Source organism: Protopterus annectens, chromosome 16.part0, assembly GCF_019279795.1.
Source record: "Protopterus annectens isolate FY-2018-M chromosome 16.part0, PAN1.0, whole genome shotgun sequence".
Classification (NCBI taxonomy): Eukaryota; Metazoa; Chordata; order Ceratodontiformes; family Protopteridae; genus Protopterus; species Protopterus annectens.
Genome location: NC_056750.1, coordinates 261,904,202 through 261,924,614, shown reverse-complemented (window position 1 = coordinate 261,924,614; position 20,413 = coordinate 261,904,202). Strand labels below are relative to the sequence as shown.

At 42.5% G+C, this 20,413-nt stretch overlaps 1 protein-coding gene across 5 annotated transcripts in view; it reads left to right on the top strand.

Annotated features, from left to right (window-relative positions):
• LOC122791042 (myomegalin-like) overlaps positions 1-20,413 on the top strand; it is a 3,200,315-nt gene that overhangs the window by 300,840 nt on the left and 2,879,062 nt on the right. For all 5 annotated transcript variants that reach the window (XM_044058817.1, XM_044058818.1, XM_044058820.1 and 2 more), the window contains exon 5: positions 1,958-2,034. In XM_044058817.1, the coding sequence (XP_043914752.1) occupies positions 1,958-2,034 (77 nt within the window). The remainder of the gene's footprint in view (positions 1-1,957; positions 2,035-20,413) is intronic.

The window sequence follows — 20,413 nt, the reverse complement described above, 5'->3', positions numbered from 1 at the left end:
TTCTAAATTCAGAGCTGGATGACTGCCTCCACCCTTCCTCCGCTTTGGGAATTAACCCAAGTGTGATGATTGCAACAGTGAAACACGACTAACATTGTACAGTTGTGTACACTTACCATAAATGTAGATGTTTGAGTGTATTCACTGTTGCAGTCCTGTTTACCCTCCCTCCAACCCCCTGACTTCTCTGCTTTCTACCTTTACTCTTGTTGGCCATATCTTATGGCTATAGTATTTACTTTTTACTGGAGGTGTTCCACACCATGTAGTAAACTTCCTATTTTGGGGGCTCCTGACATCTGGGGCAAGAAAAACTGATATAATGGCGTCTGCCGCATGTTTTATACTCCTGACGACCTGACATCATGGAAGAAGCGACAGCATCTGATGCAGAAATTCCAAGACTCTGGTATTTGGGCCGACTGAGGGCTACCTGCAGGCAGATAACCAAAGTGTGATGACTGCAACAGTGAATACACTCTAACATCTACATTTTATGGTAAGTGTACACAACTGTACTTTGTGACATTCCAAAACTGCGAGCACATGGATGTCAAACACTACAATATTTCCCCTACAAGCACATCTGGGATGAAGGAATACAATACTAGGTTCATTTGTTTCCATTCTGTGCAGTTTTGTCTCTACTGTTGTTGCAGTAATGGAAAATGGAATTGTCATATTGGCTGTGTTACACATTTGGTGTTTTTTTGCAGGTGCTATGATTGTGGAATACAGAATGCCTGATGTCTCTATTGCATCAGTGTGATGAAGATTGTGCCCTAACAGTAACAGTCTGAGGATACTGTCACTATTGACAATGGTGACTGCGGGGGCACATTACCAGTTATACAACTGAGTTTCCCATAGCAGCTATCTATCTCTTACCCAGCACCCCTACATTGGGAGCACCGTAGTCCCCTCCCTACTCATGCATCTGTAGTATACAGTGACTCTACCACTGATTGTGGGGATAGTGGTTAGAAGTGGTGGAAAATTGGCAGTCAGCATCATGGCTCCCATTCAATGCGTATACTGGGTGTCACAATGGGCATTACACAAAGATGTGCAAGGCTATCATTTAGGCATAGACTGATGCTACCGCTGCCATGGCAGAGGTTGCTCAATGTGCAGAAAGGCAAATGTCCCAAAAGTAAAGTATCACTGCCAGTGCACACTTGGAAACTATGATTTGTTTAATGTAAACTGCAGCTGTGGAGTCCAGCTTCACCAAGTTTGGTATGATGAGTTGATTCTTTGTGCCGTTATCACTTGAGGAATAGCAGAGCAGCCTATAGCTGCAGAAGGACATTTCTATAGGGCTATTAAGTGTATAATTTTTATATCCTTGTATTTTTTTCTTGTTGGCTGTGCTTGCTGGGAGGATGGAGATCAAACTGTGCCAGTCTGAGTGTGACTGGATAGCCCAGTGTGTGTGACTTCACACACCAAAGTGTAGGCATGAGAAGGAATTCAGAACTGTGTTTAGCTAAGGTATCAGGACAGAAATTACAGTGGTTGCCTGATGCAGAAAGCGATCAGCTGATGCTGTGCATATTTGTTTGAGCTTGTGCTGTTGTGCTTCAGTCTGACACTTGTATTCATTTTCCTGGCTATGTTAAGTCATACTTGCCTCCTAATATAAGAACTGTAATTTGCGCCTTGTTTGACATTTTATAGACAATATCTTTTTTTTTTCTACTGTTCTGAAATTAGCTATGGTTTTTCACTTGGATAATACTTCCTGTGTGCATGTAGTGCCTGTTATCTTATAAAATTGGTTGCCTAATTAGTCCTGATAGTTCTACTGCTTGCTTGAGCCTTTATGCGTGAATTAACATATTGATAAATTACTTGCCTTCATTAAGAATTTTAGCAGATTATTTTATTTTTTTGTGATCCTAACAAATTCCAAGTATGTTGATTTATTTTTTGTCATCGTTGTTTTCTGTTGCAGAATATTGAACTAAAAGTTGAATTGGAGAGTTTGAAGCAGGACTTGCATGAGAAACAGAAACTTCTTATCAAAGCCTCGTATGTACTTACTTTTTTATGTGCTGACAGTGACTCCATTACATTTGTAGAGTTTTTTTGATGAGGTTTCTGTACCATGTATGCCTTTGTATAGATCAAGTAACACTTTTAAGACTTTATATGAGGAAGGTAGGAACTACTGACCTGAAATTTGTATATTTTAATGTAATTCCAATGTCTGATTTGAAAGTAGTGATTATTGTAATATCTGTGAATAGTGATGGCTTTCACACCTTTATGAATCATTCTTACCTTTTGTTTTATAGGTTCATAGGTAAGTACTAGGCTAGCTGCCCTTTTAGACCATTTTAAGCCTAGCCAATTTCTCCTCCAAAGGTGAGAACCAAACCCTTATTTCTGAGGCAAGCACCCTAACCATTATACCAACCCCCAAGCCCTAAGAAAAGGATAGGTTGGGCTCAGCATTCTCAAACTTGAGTACTTATTGATGTTCTTTGTGTTTCACTGTTGCAGTCATCACATTTGGGTTATCTGCTTGCAGTAGCCCTCAGTTGGCCTGATTATCAAAGTCTTGGGTCCTGCGTCAGTTGCTGTTTCATCTTCCATGACGTCAGGGGTATAAAGAATGCAGCCGATGCCGTTGCATCAGTCTTTCTTGCTGTGCAGTGCCCGAAGCAGAAGCAGTTCGCAAGTGCCAGTCGGCCGATTCCTGAAATATTCGTTTTCGAGTTTCAGAACCGAAGTCTTCAACTAAAGCTAAGGACCTTGTTGGGGAAACTTTTTCTTGCTCTAAACCGATGTCAGTAAAAAGTCAATAATTGTATTTCTTGTGGAAAGCAAATACCTCTAGTACTGTATTCCTTGCCTAGGCCCTGACCACGACGTACCTCGCTGTCGGTTTTGTGCCTTATTTAAGCAACAAACTATTCGTCTGTATATTTACTCTTTTAAATATTTTGTTACTCTGTTCAATTATCCAGATATTTCTTCATAAGCCATCCGACATTCCGAAAAAACGCAAAGATAAAGACAGGCCGCCTAGGTTCAAAGCTGCCGACGCTTCTCCTAAGCCAGTCGCCAGTTCGCCGGTACTCAGTGTGCTGCTTTCGCAGCCCCTGATACCCGCCACTTCAGATTCGCAGGCCTCTATTGAGACCCATTCGGAGTCCGGTATGCCACGAGATGCTTTAACTGTGGAACCTGCGGCTGCCTCTACCTTGGATGGATCTGGAGCCGCTGTGCAGGCACCGGCTTCTGAGAGTGTATTCAGGCCTACTGACTTGCATATTAAACCAACGCCATCTTCTTCAAGGCCTAAAACTCGAACCATGCCTAGAAAACCAACGCCCAGACCGCATAGTCAAACCTGTATGCCTAAAAAACAAATAAGAATGGCTGAAGACCTTATTACTTTAATCAGGGGAAGCCAACCTTCCCCCTGTAAGAGACCTAGGACTGAATTTGCTTATGATACTTCTGACCAGGATTCTGAAATTTCTGTTTCCTCTGATGACCATGATTCAGAGGACTCTCTTCCCCCCCACACACACACACACACACACACACACACACACACACACACACACACACACACACACACACACACACACACAGGATTTCTCTTTTGGTGAAACCTTGCATACTCTTAGGGAGCATTTTCGTTGGGAAAGACAGGATTATTCTGATTCTAAAAAGAGGCTTAGGGATTTCTTACTCCTGCCCCAGCACAGGCCTTTAGCTGTCCCTCCTGTACTACACATTGTTAATGATGCCTTTTTGGAATCTAGCTTTGCCCCTGACTCTTTACCTCCTGCTCCCAGAAAACCTGATGGACATTACAGGGTTCCTGACTCTCACAAGTTCCTTTTTAAAAATCCTGCTGAGGATCCTGAGACCATTTCATAGGGACCCAAGGGCATTAAGGCTACTACTGCCAAAAATCCTACCCCATCTTATAGACTCCAGGGCACTGGCAAGATGGGGTAAGAAGGTATACACTTCTACAACCTTGGCCATTAGGGCCTTAACTCATTCACTCCGGAGCAGCTCGGAAAAAGCTGCCTGCTTAATTCCACCATAGGAACAACAGTGCAGCCTGAGCTCATTTTCAGAAAATCCATTTGTAATACTATATAGAAAATAAATGTTCATAACACTAAGAGCTACACTAAAAATGTAAACACGAATGTTGCTCAGCAGACACTGACCTTTCCAACAGTGTAAATGTTGATAGTGCATATCAAAGTCATTATTAAATATTTGGCAAGGAATGCTGATATTGTGCAAATTTTTTACCTTTTTGGAAAAGCAAAGCACAATATCTTGGTCTATGTACCAATCAGACCCATACAATTTGAATTTAATTTAGTATGAATGTCAGCTTTAAAATTATACCTTAACCATTACTGTGTGACGCTCCTTTCATGAGATATTCACAGAAATGATTAATATATTATTTCTCATAATTGATAAATAAAGCATAATATCTCATCACCTGTAACAGACAGAGCCTACATATCTGTGTAGAAGTTGTGCAGCAGAATGCCAGCTTCAAAATGATGCATCATTTCTGTGATTACCATGCTCCCTCGCAAAGATATGGGCATAATAATGAGAAGGATTGGAAATGTATAATTTTCATATTCGTACAAGACTAAACAAACTGTGATATCTGTACGTGTGTACAGTGCAAAGACACACAGTTCTTTTGCCATGTTGTAAGGAGTAACACTGTCTTCAAAATGAGGTATTACTTCACACAGTGAGATGTTCCCTTGCAAAGTTATTTACCAAAATATGAAAAAAATCATAATTTCCATAACCTAAGTCCGAAACAAACTTTGATATCTGCCTATGAGTACAACATACAGGCACCATTCTTTTACCATGTTAGAACTATAAATAATCTTTTCAAAATGAGGTATTACTTAGCACATTCAGATGCTCCCTTACAAAGTTATTTACCAAAATATGAAAAAAATCATAATTTCCATAACCTGTCCCAAACAAACTTTGATATCTGCACATGTGTCAAACATGCTAGCACAATTCTTTTACCATGTTGGAACCAGCAATACTGTCTTCAAAATGAGATATTACTTGGCACATTCAGATGCTCCCTTGCAAAGTTATTTACCAAAATATAAAAAAACATAATTTCCATAACCTAAGTCCCAAACAAACTTTGATATCTGAACATGTGCACAACATACAGGCACAATTCTTTTACTATGTTGGAACCAGCAATACTGTCTTCAAAATGAGTTATTACTTGGCACACTGACATGCTCCCTTGCAAAGTTATTTACCAAAATATGAAAAAAATCATAATTATGTAAACATCTGACCTTGTGAGTTGCCCATTCCATATCTGTTTTCCAAATGTCCAAAGTGGGACATTCTGCCAAAATAAAAACTTATTCTTGTAGCATTTGAGTTGGTTATTCTGTTTCTTATAACAATTAGGTGTTTCAGATACAAAATAACTGTTTTATGCAACTATTAAAGAAAATACAGGAAATATTTTTGTCCTAAAATCTCAGGACATTTGCCATTTTTCAGTTTTTCCATATCTGTCAAGGAATTGTGTTAGACCACACAAAATTACACACAATGACTGATGAGGGCATAGAAAGGGCACATGTAAAGAGAAAAAACAGGGTAAGGACCGCCGCTTCACTAATATGCCAAAGACAAGCATGGGGCTCCAAAAGTTGGTTATCTGGAGTGTCCCATAGCTGTGTTGGCTGCCCACTCAGACAGCTGATACCACTACAGTCAAATGACCTCCTTTTGTCTGCCTTTCCTATGCCTTTTCTATTTACATGTGTCCATTCAACAATGGACCTAAGGGATCAAGCTCTGTATTAATAAGCCCTTCCTGTCACCTAACCCTACACGTCTGATAAAAACAGAATATAAAAAGAAGTATTGCAGGATGGTTACTGTGTGTGAGGTCAAAAATCTCAACCGTCCAGATGAAGCTGCATAGTTTTGGTCTGTTTATCAGAAGAATTTGTGATTTTCTGGCAAATTGGAGGATGTAAGGCACTAAATAATAACATATATATTCATATCCATCATACAGTCTACCGCAAATCCTTTTCTAGCAACTTTCTCATGTAAAAGCAAGAAATTGGAAATGTAGCCCTGTCATAACTCTGAAGTGTCCAGATTTGTCCTTTACAAAATGACAAAGTGGAGTTGGGGGAGGTGGATTGCAATGGCTCCAAGTGGAGAAAAAAGCAAATCTGACTGACTTGTGCATTCATGAATGTGATAATGACTTCTACTTATGTGAATAACAGTGACAGCTGCTGACCGTTTTGCCTGAAAAGTCATAATTACTCACTGCTATATTGTAACTGCAGTGTGCTAATGACGTGCAAAGTTATGCATGCTCATACACAGGTGCTAATTGCCTGTTGAGTAGGCATTCATTATAATACCTTCTGCAGCTATTATGTAACAGAGTCATCATCTGTTAGGAGAAGAATGTCCTTGGGGTGGAATATAAGAATGATCTGTGGCAATGTATGCCAGTCTGTTGGAGAGACATATCTATCTCAGAGAATTCTCATTCTATGGAACAGACACCCATCCCCCATGTATGTGAAACAAAGTCCCTCCCTAACCCTATTTAAGTGTAACCTGGATCAGTGGATAGGAAACCGGCAGTCAATAAATTATGTCCTAACTGCCAACCCCCCCTGTATAAATGTCTGAAATACATTTGGGTTGCACAGTTAGGCTAGAGTAAAATCACTGTAAGTGGTCTTGGGGTTTTCTCTAAGTGAAGTTTATTATTTTCTAGCCACTAACAAAACAAAGTTGCAGTTTTGTGCATTTCCTACACTGGTAACTCCTTCAATGATGTGTGCTCAGATATTTATCAATCGTATGAATGCTGTAAATCAGTACATTGGTCTAACAATTAAAGCATGCAGTTACGACTAGGGCTTTGTTTCAAAATGAAGTCCTTCCTGCCCTCTAAAACAATCAAACTGAACCATGTTACAATGCTATCACAAACATTTTCTTCTCCAGCTCTACTTACTAGCATAGCTAAATACTCTTTCACAAACCTTAAATTAAGAAAAAATAACAGTCACATTTCCTCTGGATGAAATAACACGGATCAATATGGCCTTCAGTAATTTAATATAATTACACAAATTTTTGCACTACATGCATCTAAGCATTGAAAAGGCCAAAGCAACAAATAAAAAAAACTGAGAGCTGATAAAAAAGGTTTCTTCATCTTTCAACTCACGGAAATAAAACGTGGAAGAAAACATAATAATGCACAAGTACAGCAACTTGGGAATAAAGCCTTCCTGATGGGGCTCATATGGCAATGCAAACTATTAGAATAAAGCACAAACCATTCATGAAGTAAATAAAGGTTCATAAAAGCATATGATGGTCGGCCAAGGCAACTCAGATCATACATCAATGCACTATTGTTTATGCTGCTAGACTAGACATAATATAAAATAACTGACTCCGAGTCTGTACAGATAATCCAAAATAGACTAGAAAACTTTGTTGTCCACCAATGCTTTTCATTAGCGCCCTACCCCGGCCTTCCAAGAAAAAAAGAGAGAAGTACAGCATGCATAATAAATGTGCATCGATAAAGCTTTAATAAAAAAAAAAAAATTGCACTATCAAACAATAATAAAAATGAGATGTCGTCTCATGCATGGCACTTATTAATCTTTCAAATGCAGCAACCCATCATCTTAAAAAGGGCAGAAAAACTCCCCTGTCATACACCAGTACTGGCATGTACGTACCAGCATGCATTCAGCAGTAATAGTTTATACACAGGAGTGTAACAAATCTCAACACGCCACCACCTATACAAAAAGCTACGACCCATGGAGAATTTATATAGTGTACGCTACGGGATCTTCAAGAGCAACCTTGATGACTGGATGGAAAACCACAAACTTATCCCAGGGGTTCCACCTGTGTCCCTCACTGACAGGGCTGACAGAGATTTATTTTTTGGGATAAACTCTTGGCTGGGTTTCTAAGGGCCCCACGGCCATAAGCCGAGTAACCACCTATGATCCTATGTCTAGTTCTCTCGGTCTTTTTTATTAGGCTGTCCTTCCAAGAAATCTTTGGCTCTGTGCAGGAAATCCAGACTTCAGTACCAAACTCTTTGACCTCCTCTCTGACTAAAATGGTGGATATTCCACCTTCCCCTTCAGAAATGAGCAAAAGGTCTTTCTCTAAACATGCCCCAGGTCTGAGATCCAAGACACCCACATAGGAATGGTTCTGATGGATGTACCTCATTCCTCAGATATGCTGGCCTGCAAACAGGCACTGCCAAATGTAAAAGTGAGGACTGTGGAAGTGTAGGTGTCTGATCTGGGGGCTGAAAAGGTACCTCAGCTAAATTAGCACCCTCAGACCAGATGGAAACATTAGGCACCTACATAATATTTGTTATGTCCCTTTCCAGTTTTTTCCCTCGTTTTCCACTTCTGCCCCCCCCCCCCTTTCTAAAATGAAACAATCTGGTCAACACCATACTGGATCAGTCTAAGGCATCAAGTCTCTAACTTCAGGTGCTTGTGAAGGAGATGTAGGGAGATGTAGACTAATCTGAAAATTCCCGGGGCTGAAGCCTTAGCAGACATTGCAGTGCTGGAAAGCATGCTCTGCTCCAAGGCAAAAAAAACAAACAAAAAAACCAAAGTGACTTGCAGTAGACATAATCCTGACAGCAGTAGGGATGATCGCTATCTGCAACTGACACTCATTCATTCATTGGGTGCAAACAGGCTGCCTGATCTGTGGGAGGTTTGATAATTGTCAGGCACAGGGGGAGAAAGAAGAGCAGAAAATAAAACCTAAATGATGACTTCCAAATAATGTCAAACAGCTCTCTGATGGCTTCCTCTTGATGTACCCTTTGCACAGTAATGTAATTACACACATACACGCACAGTTCATTCACTCCTTCACCAATCGCTCTCTCTTACACACACGCAGGCACATCTACATTCATACACACACTCTGCATTCATTCATTTACCACGGTCACACCGATGCTATAAAACAGTTTTGACCCAGCACTGAATGTGGAAATCAGCGAATAAAATGTCTCTCTCTACTCTCGCGCTCATTTTTTTCGTGATTTTGCAAGTTCAATAAAATTATATCAAAACTGCCAACACCCAAGTTCTGAATACATTTAATTATTATAAGAAGCAGCAGACAGCCACATAAATATGACGTACATATGATATCACACAATGACAACAAGTAAAGAAAGAAAGTTTAGGTCTGGGGGTGGAGTAGTTTGGCAAGCGGCAGCTTGGATTGCAAGAATCCAATTGGCTGTCACCACTTGCTTCACGGAAAACGTATAGAATCTGCTTGTAGATACACAGTACATGGCAAGCCGATTTTCTCCAAAATGTTAAATACAAACATGATGTTACTCCACCATGAAAACAAAGTTGAGAAGGTACCTGACAAAGTTCAGGTACTTTTTCAACTTAATTTCTAACAGTGGAGCTAAAAAGGGACTGTGAATTTAACGGCGCTTGTGGAAGGCACTCTCGTGAAACAGCTTACATTTTCAAGCGCCTCACAGGTGTAAGCACTAAGGCGCCCTGAGAAGTTTCTCTGGGTTAATGAGTTAAACTGCCAGTTTCATATGCCAGTATCATCAGCATATTATTGGATTGCTTAAACAGAAAGTGATGATTCCTGTCTGTGCTGAAAATAAGGATTTACAGGATTTAATGCATTCTGCTGAGCAGGTTGGAAAACATACTTTGCAATGTGGTTTTGAGTCACTAGAGGCATCTTGCAGGGTGGCTGTCACTGAGTCTGTACTTAGAAGGCATGCTTGGCTTAAGCAATCCTTGCCAGGTCATGTTGAAGCTAAATTGCTGGATGCTCCCTTTAAATCAGGACTGTCTGTTTGGCAACAAAGCAGAAGAAGTTCTTAAAATGATGGAGGAAAAAACTAAATCTATGCAAACTGTTAAAGATTTCCTACAAGTACAGCCTCCAAGATTTAGTAGGCATTGGTCTTCTAGGAATTGGTCCTTTCCTGCCTCTTCCAGGCCTTCTCAGTCCAAACCCAGACCCAGCAGAACACCCAGGCTTCAGTCCCTGGGTACGCACAGGACTAAGCACTAGGGGGCTCCCACTTCCAAATCAGGGAGTAGTAAGACACTCCCCAATGGTAAACGGTCTCAATGACTTAACTTTAAAACTTCTAAGCACTTCTCAACTGACTGCTCCTTTAGGGGGGAAAGATTGCTCTGCAGGCAAAAAACTGGGAGCTCATTACCCTGGACAAATGGGTTTTAAATATAGTTTCCCAAGGATACAGATTTCACTTCCACACGTTACCAACCTCAAATGGTTGGTCAGATCTACCTCCAAATCAGTGGGCAGAGGCTCAACAGCAAGTATTCTCTCTCTTAAGCATAAAGGCTATTCAAACTGTACCAGAAGAGGAAAAGGGACAAGGTTTCTACTCATGACTTTTCCTGGTACCCAGAAAAGACAACTCATGGCATCCTATCCTGGACCTGTCTATCTTAAACACCTATTTGGTGATTCCAAAATTCAAGATGCTAACTCTTCACCAGTTGCTTTCTATGCTAGGCAAAGATGCCTGGTTGGTAACACTCTATATTTAAAGGAAGCCTACCTGCACATCCCAGTCAGGGAATCTTGCAGAAGATACATACGCTTCAAAGCAGGCCACATGCACTATCAGATGTTCTTCGTGTTTCACTGTTGCAGTCATTACATTTGGGTAATCTGCTGGCAGGATGCCCTTAGTCGGCCTGCTTAAAGTCTTGGGTCCTGCGTCAGTTGCTGTCCCTTCTTCCATGACGTCAGGTCGTCACAGGTATAAAACATGCAGCTGACTCCATTACATCAGTCTTTCTTGCCATGCAGTGCCTGAAGCAGAAGCAGTTTGCAAGTGCTAGTCGGCTGACTCCTGAAATTTTTGTTTTCGCGTTTCAGAGCCGAAGTCTTCAATTTAAAGCTAAGTAACTCGTTGGGGAAACTTTTCTTGCTCCTTACCAATGTCAGTAAAAGTAAGTAATTGCATTACTTGTGGAAAGCAAATGTCTCATAAAGATTTCCATTTGTACTGTATTCCTTGCCGAGGCCCTGACCACGATGTATCTTGATGTCGGTTTTGTGCTTTAATCTGTCGTCTGTACATTTTTGCCTCTAAATATTTCTGTTCTTCGTGTTTCACTGTTGCAGTCAATACATTTGGGTTATCCTGCTGGCAGGTTGCCCTCAAGTCAGCCAGAATTCCAAAGTCTTGGGTCCTGCGTCGGCCGCTGTCGCCTCCTCCCTGACATCAGGTCGTCAGGGGGTATAAAAGATGCAGCCGACACCATTTTATTCAGTCTTTCTTGCTGCGCGGTGCCCGAAGCAGAAGCAGTTCGCAAGTGCCAGTCGGCCGACTCCTGAGATTTTCGTGTTAGAGTTTCAGATCCGAAGTCTTCATTAAAAGCGAAGTACCCCGTTGGGGAAACTTTTTTTTTTTCTTGCTCCAGACCGATGTGAGAAAAAGTTAATAATTGTATTTCTTGTGGGAAGCAAATACCTCATAAGGACTTTCATTCTTACTGTATTCCTTGCCTAGGCCCTGACCATGACGTTGCTAGTTGTCAGTTTTGTGCTAGATTTAACCAACGCGCTATTAATCGTCGGTACGATTTTGCATTAAGCTATTTTGGGTGAAGATTTAATTATACAATGTCATCGGATAGCCATCCGACTACCGGAGTTCACAAAAAACGCAAAGAAAAAGACAAGCAACTGAGGTCCAAAACCGACGAAGCTTCTAAGCAAGTCGCCGGTTCTCGGTGAGGCGCTTTCGCAGCCGCTGATGCCCACTACTTTAGAGTCGCAGGCCGCTACTGACTCCCATGTGGAGTGGGCCAGGCCGCAAGAAACTCAAGGTATTGGAGCCTTGGAGATTATTCCCTCAGATGGGTCCGGAGCTGCTGAGCAGGCATCTGCTTCTGAGGGTGTATTCAGACCTAAACAATTATATGTTAAACAGACTTCAAAGACTAAAACACCTTTAAAGACAAAGAAACAAGTTTCCAGTCTCAGACAGACTTCAAAGGGGCAGATCCAGACGACCTAGAGGCAGATCACAGCCGCAAGGATCCTACAGGTCTAAGCAGTGGAATGCTTCTACCTGCAAAGGTGGAGAGGACAAATCACAAACATACAGGAAACCGTCCCAATGACTTCTCCCTGCCTGCGCCAAGCACTTATCTTCTGGCAGCACCCTTAGAGGGAAAACTAGCACTTTTTTCTCAAAATTGGCACATTATAACCCAGGAAAATTGGGTTCTAGACATAGTGTCACAAGGCTACAAGTTTCATTTCCATACCCTGCCAAGGGCAAACGGTTGGCCAGACCTGCCAAAAAATCAATGGGCAGAGGCTCAAAAACAAGTCGCAGCTCTCATGGACATGAGGGCTATTCAACAAGTACCACAGTAAGAGCAGGGTCAGGGATTTTTACTCAAGATGGAGACCAATACTGGACCTATCTATTCTAAACACTTTCCTGGATATAAAAAACAAAAGATGTTGACCTTACAGCCAGACCCAAAAAAAAAAAATGGCAGGGGGCAAAAAAAACAAGTCAGCTCTCATGGACATGAAAGGTATTCAACAAGTACCACAGTAAGAGCAGGGTCAGGGATTTTTACTCAAGATGGAGACCAATACTGGACCTATCTATTCTAAACACTTTCCTGGATATACCAAAATTCAAGATGTTGACCTTACAGCACCTTCTGCCCATGCTGGGCAGCAAGGCTTTGCTCGTAACTTTAGACCTAAAAGAGGCATACCTGCATGTCCCAATCAGACAATCATGCAGAAGATGCATCAGATTCAAGGCTGGCTCAAAACATTACCAATTCTCTGCACTGCCCTTTGGCTTATTTACTGCACCCAGGGTCTTCACAAAGTGCCTGGCACCAGTAATTGCTTACTGCAGACAAAGAGGAATACAAATATATCCTTACTTGGACGACTACCTCATACAAGCAGAGAACAAGGACATTCTACTACAGCATCTGACGTTTGTGATAAGACTTTTAACATGCCTAGGGTACACAGTCAGCAAAAAGAAATCAAAGCTAGTAGCCTCTCAAGAGGTAATATTCCTGGATACAAGCTTAAATACAACTGCCCAGATGGCTTATCTCACTCCAGACAAACAAAGGCAGCTGACCACTTATTTCAAGGAAATGGCAACAAAGGCCCAGTTATCTGCAAGAAACATTCTGCAGGCTTTGGGCTTCATAGCATCCTGCATCTTACTAATTCCATATGCAAGACTGCATATGAGGAAAATTCAATGATACCTAAAAAGTGTCTGGGCACAGCATTGCCACAGTCTGGAAACAATGATTACTCTAATTCCCTGCCTGCAACAGGAGTTTAGAGGGTGGGCAAAGGCTTGCCACCAAAACAAGGGACAGCCATACTCACTACACCCAGCCAGGTAGAGCCTAACGACGGATACATCAGATTATGCCTGGGGGGCACACATGGCAGGAAGAGGCATTCAGGGCACCTAGTCCACAAACCAAAAGCATCTACATATCAATCAAAAAGAGATGCTAGCCATTCAAAATGCCCTGACAGCCTTCAAGGACCTACTTCATCCGGGACAACTACTGATAAAGACAGACAACACCACGGTCATGTGGTACATAAACAAGCAGGGGGGCACTCATTCTTTTCCCCTTTGCAAACTAGCCATGGCTTTATGGGGCACAGCATTGACTTACCAAGTTCATCTGCAGGCACAATTCCTGCCAGGAAAGGAAAATACTCTGGCAGATGAACTAAGCAGAAACCTCATGGATCCCCACGAGTGGCACCTGGATCCACAAGTCTTCAGCATGATAACAAAGAAATGGGGAAGCCCGGACATAGATCTATTTGCCTACCCTCAAAACAATCGACTAAAAAGATTCTGCACAAGGACTTATCACAGACAAGTTTGGAAAGTGGACGCCTTATCTTTCAACTGGACAAACCTATCAGTATATGCCTTTCCTCCAATGCCTCTCCTCCCCAAGGTACTCCTAAAGGTCAGGCAGGAAAAAACAAAAATGATTCTAATTGCCCCAGATTGGCCACGCTAGTACTGGTATCTATCTTAAGGAACTTGTCCCAATGCCCAGCCTGGACCTTACCTCAAATACCTCATCTACTGTCCCAGCAAAACTATCAGATTCTGCACAGCCAACTCAGGACCCTAAACCTGGCAGCATGGCAGATAATGTAGCCATACAAAACCACACCTCTCAGTAAAGCTGTGATGGATGTCATTTTAGAAGCCAGAAGGCCTAGTACTAGAAAATCCTATGCTGGGAAATGGAAGAGATTTTGCGTTTGGAACCAAGCTCAAGGAACTGATACAGCTGTCCCAAATATTCCTCAGATTTTGCAATACTTAACTGAGATGCTGGACAAATCCTATCTTTTTCATCAATTAAAATCCATGCCTCTGCCATTTCGGCTCATTACAATACAGAGCCACCACTCTTTTCTCATCCTTTATTAAGGCAGTACCTCAGAGGAGCCAAAAACTTAAGACCTCCAAGGAGAACGCCAATACCTGCATGGGACCGCAATTATGTCTTGGAAAAACTCACCTTACCTCCTTTTGAGCCAGCTGCTACTGCGGATATAAAGTTCTTATCTTGGAAAACGGCTCTGTTCCTAGCAATAACTTCTGCAAGACGAGTTTCAGAGCTAAAGGCTCTCATGGCTGTGGAACCCTTTATCTTTTTTTATCCAGACAGGGTCTCTCTGAGAACAAACCCTGTATTTATGCCCAAGGTGGTATCCAGTGTAGCCCTTAACCAACAATTCATTTGCTAACTTTTTATCCAAATCCACAGAACAAGGGGGAGAAAATTCTGCATTCTTTGGATGTACACAGACAACTTAGATTCTATTTGGACAAAACTAAAGTTTTCGGAAAGACAGAACAATTACTAGTGGCATATGCCACAGCATCACAAGGAAAGGCCATCTCCAAGCAGACTATTTCAAAGTGGATAGGTCACTGCATTTGTTTCTGCTACTCACAGCATTGCAAACCAGTGCCTAAGGGTATTAGGCCACATTCAATCAGAGCTGCAGCCACTTCTGCAGCTTTTCTCAGGGGAGTACCAACCAAAGATATTTTAGAGGCTGCTACTTGTAGTTCAGTGCATACCTTTACAAAGCATTACAGTCTGCCTCTTTGCTCTAAATCCAGGGCAGGCTTTGCCGCTGCAGTTCTGCAGGGCCTGTTAGCCGCTCCTATTGCTGTTTAGCTCCAGCCCCCCAACCATGGCTTTGGGACTCAACCCAAATGTAATGACTGCAACAGTGAAAATTGAAGAACATTGGGCGGCGCAGTGGTTAATGCTGTCGCCTCACAGCAATAGGTTCTCCGGTTCGATGATTCTGGGGTGCCCTGTGTTGTGTTTTAATGTTCTCCTCTTCTCGCGTGGGTTTCTTTTCCTCGGGTACGGTTTCCCACACATTCTAAAGACATGCTTCTGGAGCATTTCTCCCGGGCCGCTGAAAACAGGATCTGTGGAACCTAGTCGGACATTCCCGGTCAACAAATGTTAAATAAATAAAAATAAAAATAAAAAAACATAGTACAGTTGTGTACACTTACCATAAATCTAGATGTTAGAGTGTATTCACTGTTGCAGTCCAGGTTACCCTCCCACCATCCCCCTTATTTTTGCTGGAACTTATCTTTACTTCTCTAATCTAGACAACCTAGGTGGTGCATTTGCTTATAGAGGAAGGTAAAGCTTATTTTTGGTGCATGTATGTTTATTTACATAATTTTAGCCTACCCTTTTGGGGGCACCTGACATCTGGGGCAAGAAAAACTGAATAAAATGGCGTCTGCTGCATCTTATACCCCTGACGACCTGACGTCAGGGAGGAGGTGACAGCGGCCTATGCAGGACCCAAGATTTTGGAATTCAGGCCGACTGAGGGCAACCTGTCAGCAGGATAACCCAAATGTAATGACTGCGACAGTGAATACACCCGAACATCTACATTTGTAAGTGTACACAACTGTACTTTCTCGGTTTAATTATCCAGAAATTACGTCGGTTAGCCATCCAACTACCGGTATTCCGTAAAAAACGCAAAGAAAGAGGCAGGCCGTCTAGGTCCAAAACTGCCAACGATGCTTCTCCTAAGCCGGTCGCCAGTTCGCCGGTACTCAGTGAGGTGCTTTCGCAGCCCCTGATACCCGCTACTTCTGACTCTGAGGCCTTTACGGAGACCCATTCAGAGTCCGGTATGTCACTAGATGCTTTTCTTATGGAACCAGGGGATGTTTCTACCTTGGATGGGTCCGGAGCCGCTGTGCAGGCACCGGCTTCTGAGAGTGTATTCAGGCCTACACACTTGCATATTAAACAGACTCCACCTTCTATACTAAGGCCTAAATCTTGATCGATGTCTAAAAAAACAACTCCCAGACCACATGTTCAGGCCCCTATGCCTTAAAAACAAATGATCAAAATGGCTTAACATCTTGTTACTCTAATCAGGGGTAGTCAACCCCTCCCTCCCTTCTAAGAGGCCTAGAGCGGAGTTTGACTATGAATCTTCTGATCAGGACTCTTTCTTCTAATTCTTCCAATAACCTGGATTTGTCCATGCCTACTTATGAGGATTCTGATGCAGAGGCCCCCCCCCCCCCCCCCCCCAAGGACTTTTCTTTTGGGGAAACTTTACATACCTTAAGGGAGCATTTCCACTGGGAGAGTCAGGAATTTTCTGAATCTAAAATGGGGCTTAGGGATTTCCTTCTACCTCAGCATAGGCCTTTGGCTATACGTTTGCAGAATCCAGTATGGCCCCCGATTCCCCATCTCCAACTCCTAGTAAACCTGACCGATACTACAGGGTTCCTGAGTCTCACAAGTTCCTTTTCAAAAATCCTGTTGCGGATCCAGAAACCATTTCTTGGGGGCCCAAGGGCATTAAGGCTTCTACTGCTAAAAATCCTACCCCTTCTGATAGAGACTCCAGGGCACTGGATAGATGGGGTAAAAAGGTTTGTACTTCTGCAACCTTGTCAGTGAGGGCTTTAAACTGCCAATTTTGTATGTTAAAATATCAACAGCATATTATTGGACTGCTCAAACAGAAAATGATGTTGATTTCTGACTGTGTGGAAAATAAAGATTTACAGGATTTATTGCATTCTGCTGAACAAGTTGGAAAACATACTTTGCAATGTGGTTTTGATTCTTTAGAGGCCTCTTGCAGGGCTGCTGTTACTGGGTCTGTGCTTAGAAGGCATGCTTGGCTTAAGGAGCAATCTCTGCCTGATCATGTTAAAGCAAGATTGTTGGATGTTCCTTTAAATCAGGACCGCCTGTTTGGCACTAAGGCTGAGGAAGTTCTAAAAAAGATGGAAGATAAAGCTAAATCTATGCAAACTGTGAAAGATTTCTTAAAAGTGCAACCTCCAAGATTTAGTAGGCACTGGCCTACTAAGAATTGGTCCTTTCCAGCTCCTTCCAGATCCACTCAAGCCAAACCCAGACACACCAGGTTTCAGTCCCAAGGGACTTTCAGAATTAAGCAATGTGGGGCTTCCACTTCCAAAACAGGAAATAACAAGCCACCCCCCTATGGTAAACAGTCTCAATGACTTTCCTTTAAATTTACCAAGCCCATACCTTTTAGCCGCCCCTTTGTGGGGAAAGATTGCTCTTCATGCAAAATACTGGGAACTCATAACCCAGGACAAATGTGTTTTAAATAGTGTCCCAGGGTTACAGAATTCATTTCCACACGTTGCCAACACCAAACGGGTGGCCAGACCTGCCCCCAAATCAGTGGGCAGAGGCTCAGAAACCAGTACTTTCCCTCTTAAACATGGGGGCTATTCAACCGGTACCAGAAGAGGAAAAGGGACAAGGTTTCTACTGCAGGCTTTTCCTGGTACCCAGAAAAGACAAATCATGGCGGCCAATTTTGGACCTGTCTACTCTAAATACCTTTCTGGACATTCCAAAATTCAAGATGCTGACTCTTCACCAGTTACTTCCTATGCTAGGCAAAGATGCCTGGTTGGCAACTCTAGATTTAAAAGAAGCTTACCTGTATATCCCAATCGGGGAATCTTGCAGAGAAGATACCTACGCTTCAAAGCAGGCTACTTGCATTATCACTTCTGTGCACTGCCCTTTGGCTTATCTACTGCGCCCAGGGTATTCACAAAGTGCCTGGCTCCAGTAATTGCATTTTACAGGCAAAGAAATATTGAAATATATCCATACCTGGCCGATTGTCTAATTCATGCAGAAAACCAGGCCATACTTCTAAATCACCTGGCGTTTTTAAAAAGGGTTCTAACTTGTCTAGGGTACACCATAAACGAAAATAAATCACAACTGGTACCCTCTCAACAGATTACTTTCCTGGGTGCAAGCTTGAATACAACTGCCCAGATGGCTTTCCTCATGCCAGAAAAGAAAATTAATTTGGTAACTTACTTCAAACAAGTGGCCATAAAAGCCCTGCTATCTGCAAGACAAATACTGCAAGCCTTGGGGTTCATGGCCTCCTGCATTCTTCTAATTCCATATGCAAGACTGCATATGAGGAAACTTCAGTGGTACTTTGAAAAGTCTGTGGAGTCAACACTGTCACAGCCTGGAAACAATGATTCCTATCATACCTTGCCTACGCCTGGAGTTCCTATGGTGGGCAGAGGCCTGCCACCAAAACAAGGGACTGCCGTTCACACTACCCCCTGCCGCCCAAACCCTAACTACAGATGCATCAGACAAATGCATGGGGGGCTCACCTGGCAGGGAAGTGGATTCAGGGCAAATGGAACCCAAATCAAATGCACCTACATATCAATTAAAAAGAAATGTTAGCTTTATAGAATGCTCCGACAGCCTTCAAGGACTACATTCATCCAGGACAACTAATGGTAAAGACTGACAACACCACGGTTATGTGGTACATAAATGAGCAGGGGGATACACATTCCTTCCCCCTCTGCAGACTAGCCATGGCATTGTGGAACACAGCCTTGATCTACCAAGTGCAACTAAAAGCTCAATTCCTGCCAGGAAAATTAAATACACTGGCAGACTGACTAAGCAGAAATCTCATGGACCCACACAAGTGGAAACTGGAACCACGGGTTTTCAACATATATTGACAAGCAAAAAGCAAATAGGGGAGCCCAGACATAGATCTATTTGCCTCCCCCCAGAACTACCAGTTGGACAAGTTTTGCACAAGGACTCCTCACAAAAAAGCCTGGAAAGTGGATGCTCTGTCCTTCAGTTGGAAAAACCTTTGTCTATGCCTTTCCCTCTCTGCTCTCCAAAGTTCTGCTAAAAGTCAAACAGGACAAACCAAAAATGATTTTGATTGCTCCAGACTGGCCTCTCCAACACTGGTACCCATTCCTGCGCAGTGTGTCACAAATATCTCCGTGGCACCTGCCTCAGACACCTTCCTTGCTGTCTCAGCAGGAGAACCACATTCTGCACCCTCAGCTTCCAACATTGAACCTTGCAGCTTGGCTGATCACTTAAATTCACCCTTAGCATCCCTCAGCAAACCTGTGATGGATGTCCTCTTGGAGGCGAGAAGACCTAGTACTAGACAATCTTATGCTGACAAATGGAAAAGATTCTATGCCTGGAACCAATCTTTTGGGATGAGCACAGCAGCGCCCAATTTACCTCAGATTTTGCAGTACTTAACTGAGATGCTTCACAAGGGCCTGTCTTTTTCCTCTATTAAAATCCACACTTCAGCTATTTCAGCTCACTACAAAACAGAACCACACCTCTTTTCTCATCCCCTGCTCAAGCAGTATCTCAGAGGGGCAAAGAAATTCAGACCACCCAGGAGAGCTCCTACCCCTGCCTGGGGCCTTAACTTTGTTTTGGAAAAGCTCACTTTATCTCCTTTCGAGCCAGCTGCTACTGCAGATTTAAAATTTATTTCTTGGAAAACAGCCTTCCTATTAGCAATCACTTCAGCTAGAAGGACATCTGAATTACAGGCTTTTATGGCAGTGGAGCCTTTCATCATCTTTCATGCTGACAGGGTGTCGCTCAGGACCACTCTATCCTTCATGCCCAAGGTGGTATCCAGTGTGGCTCTTAATTAGTCCATTCATTTGACAACTTTCTTTCCCAGTTAACAGAACAAAGGGGAACGGATTCTGCATTTATTGAATGTGCGCAGACAACTTAGATTCTACGTGGACAGGACTAAACCTCAAAGAAAATTTGAACAACTGCTGGTAGCATTTGCTGCAGGGGCAGAGGTGATGCCTATTTCAAATCAAACCATT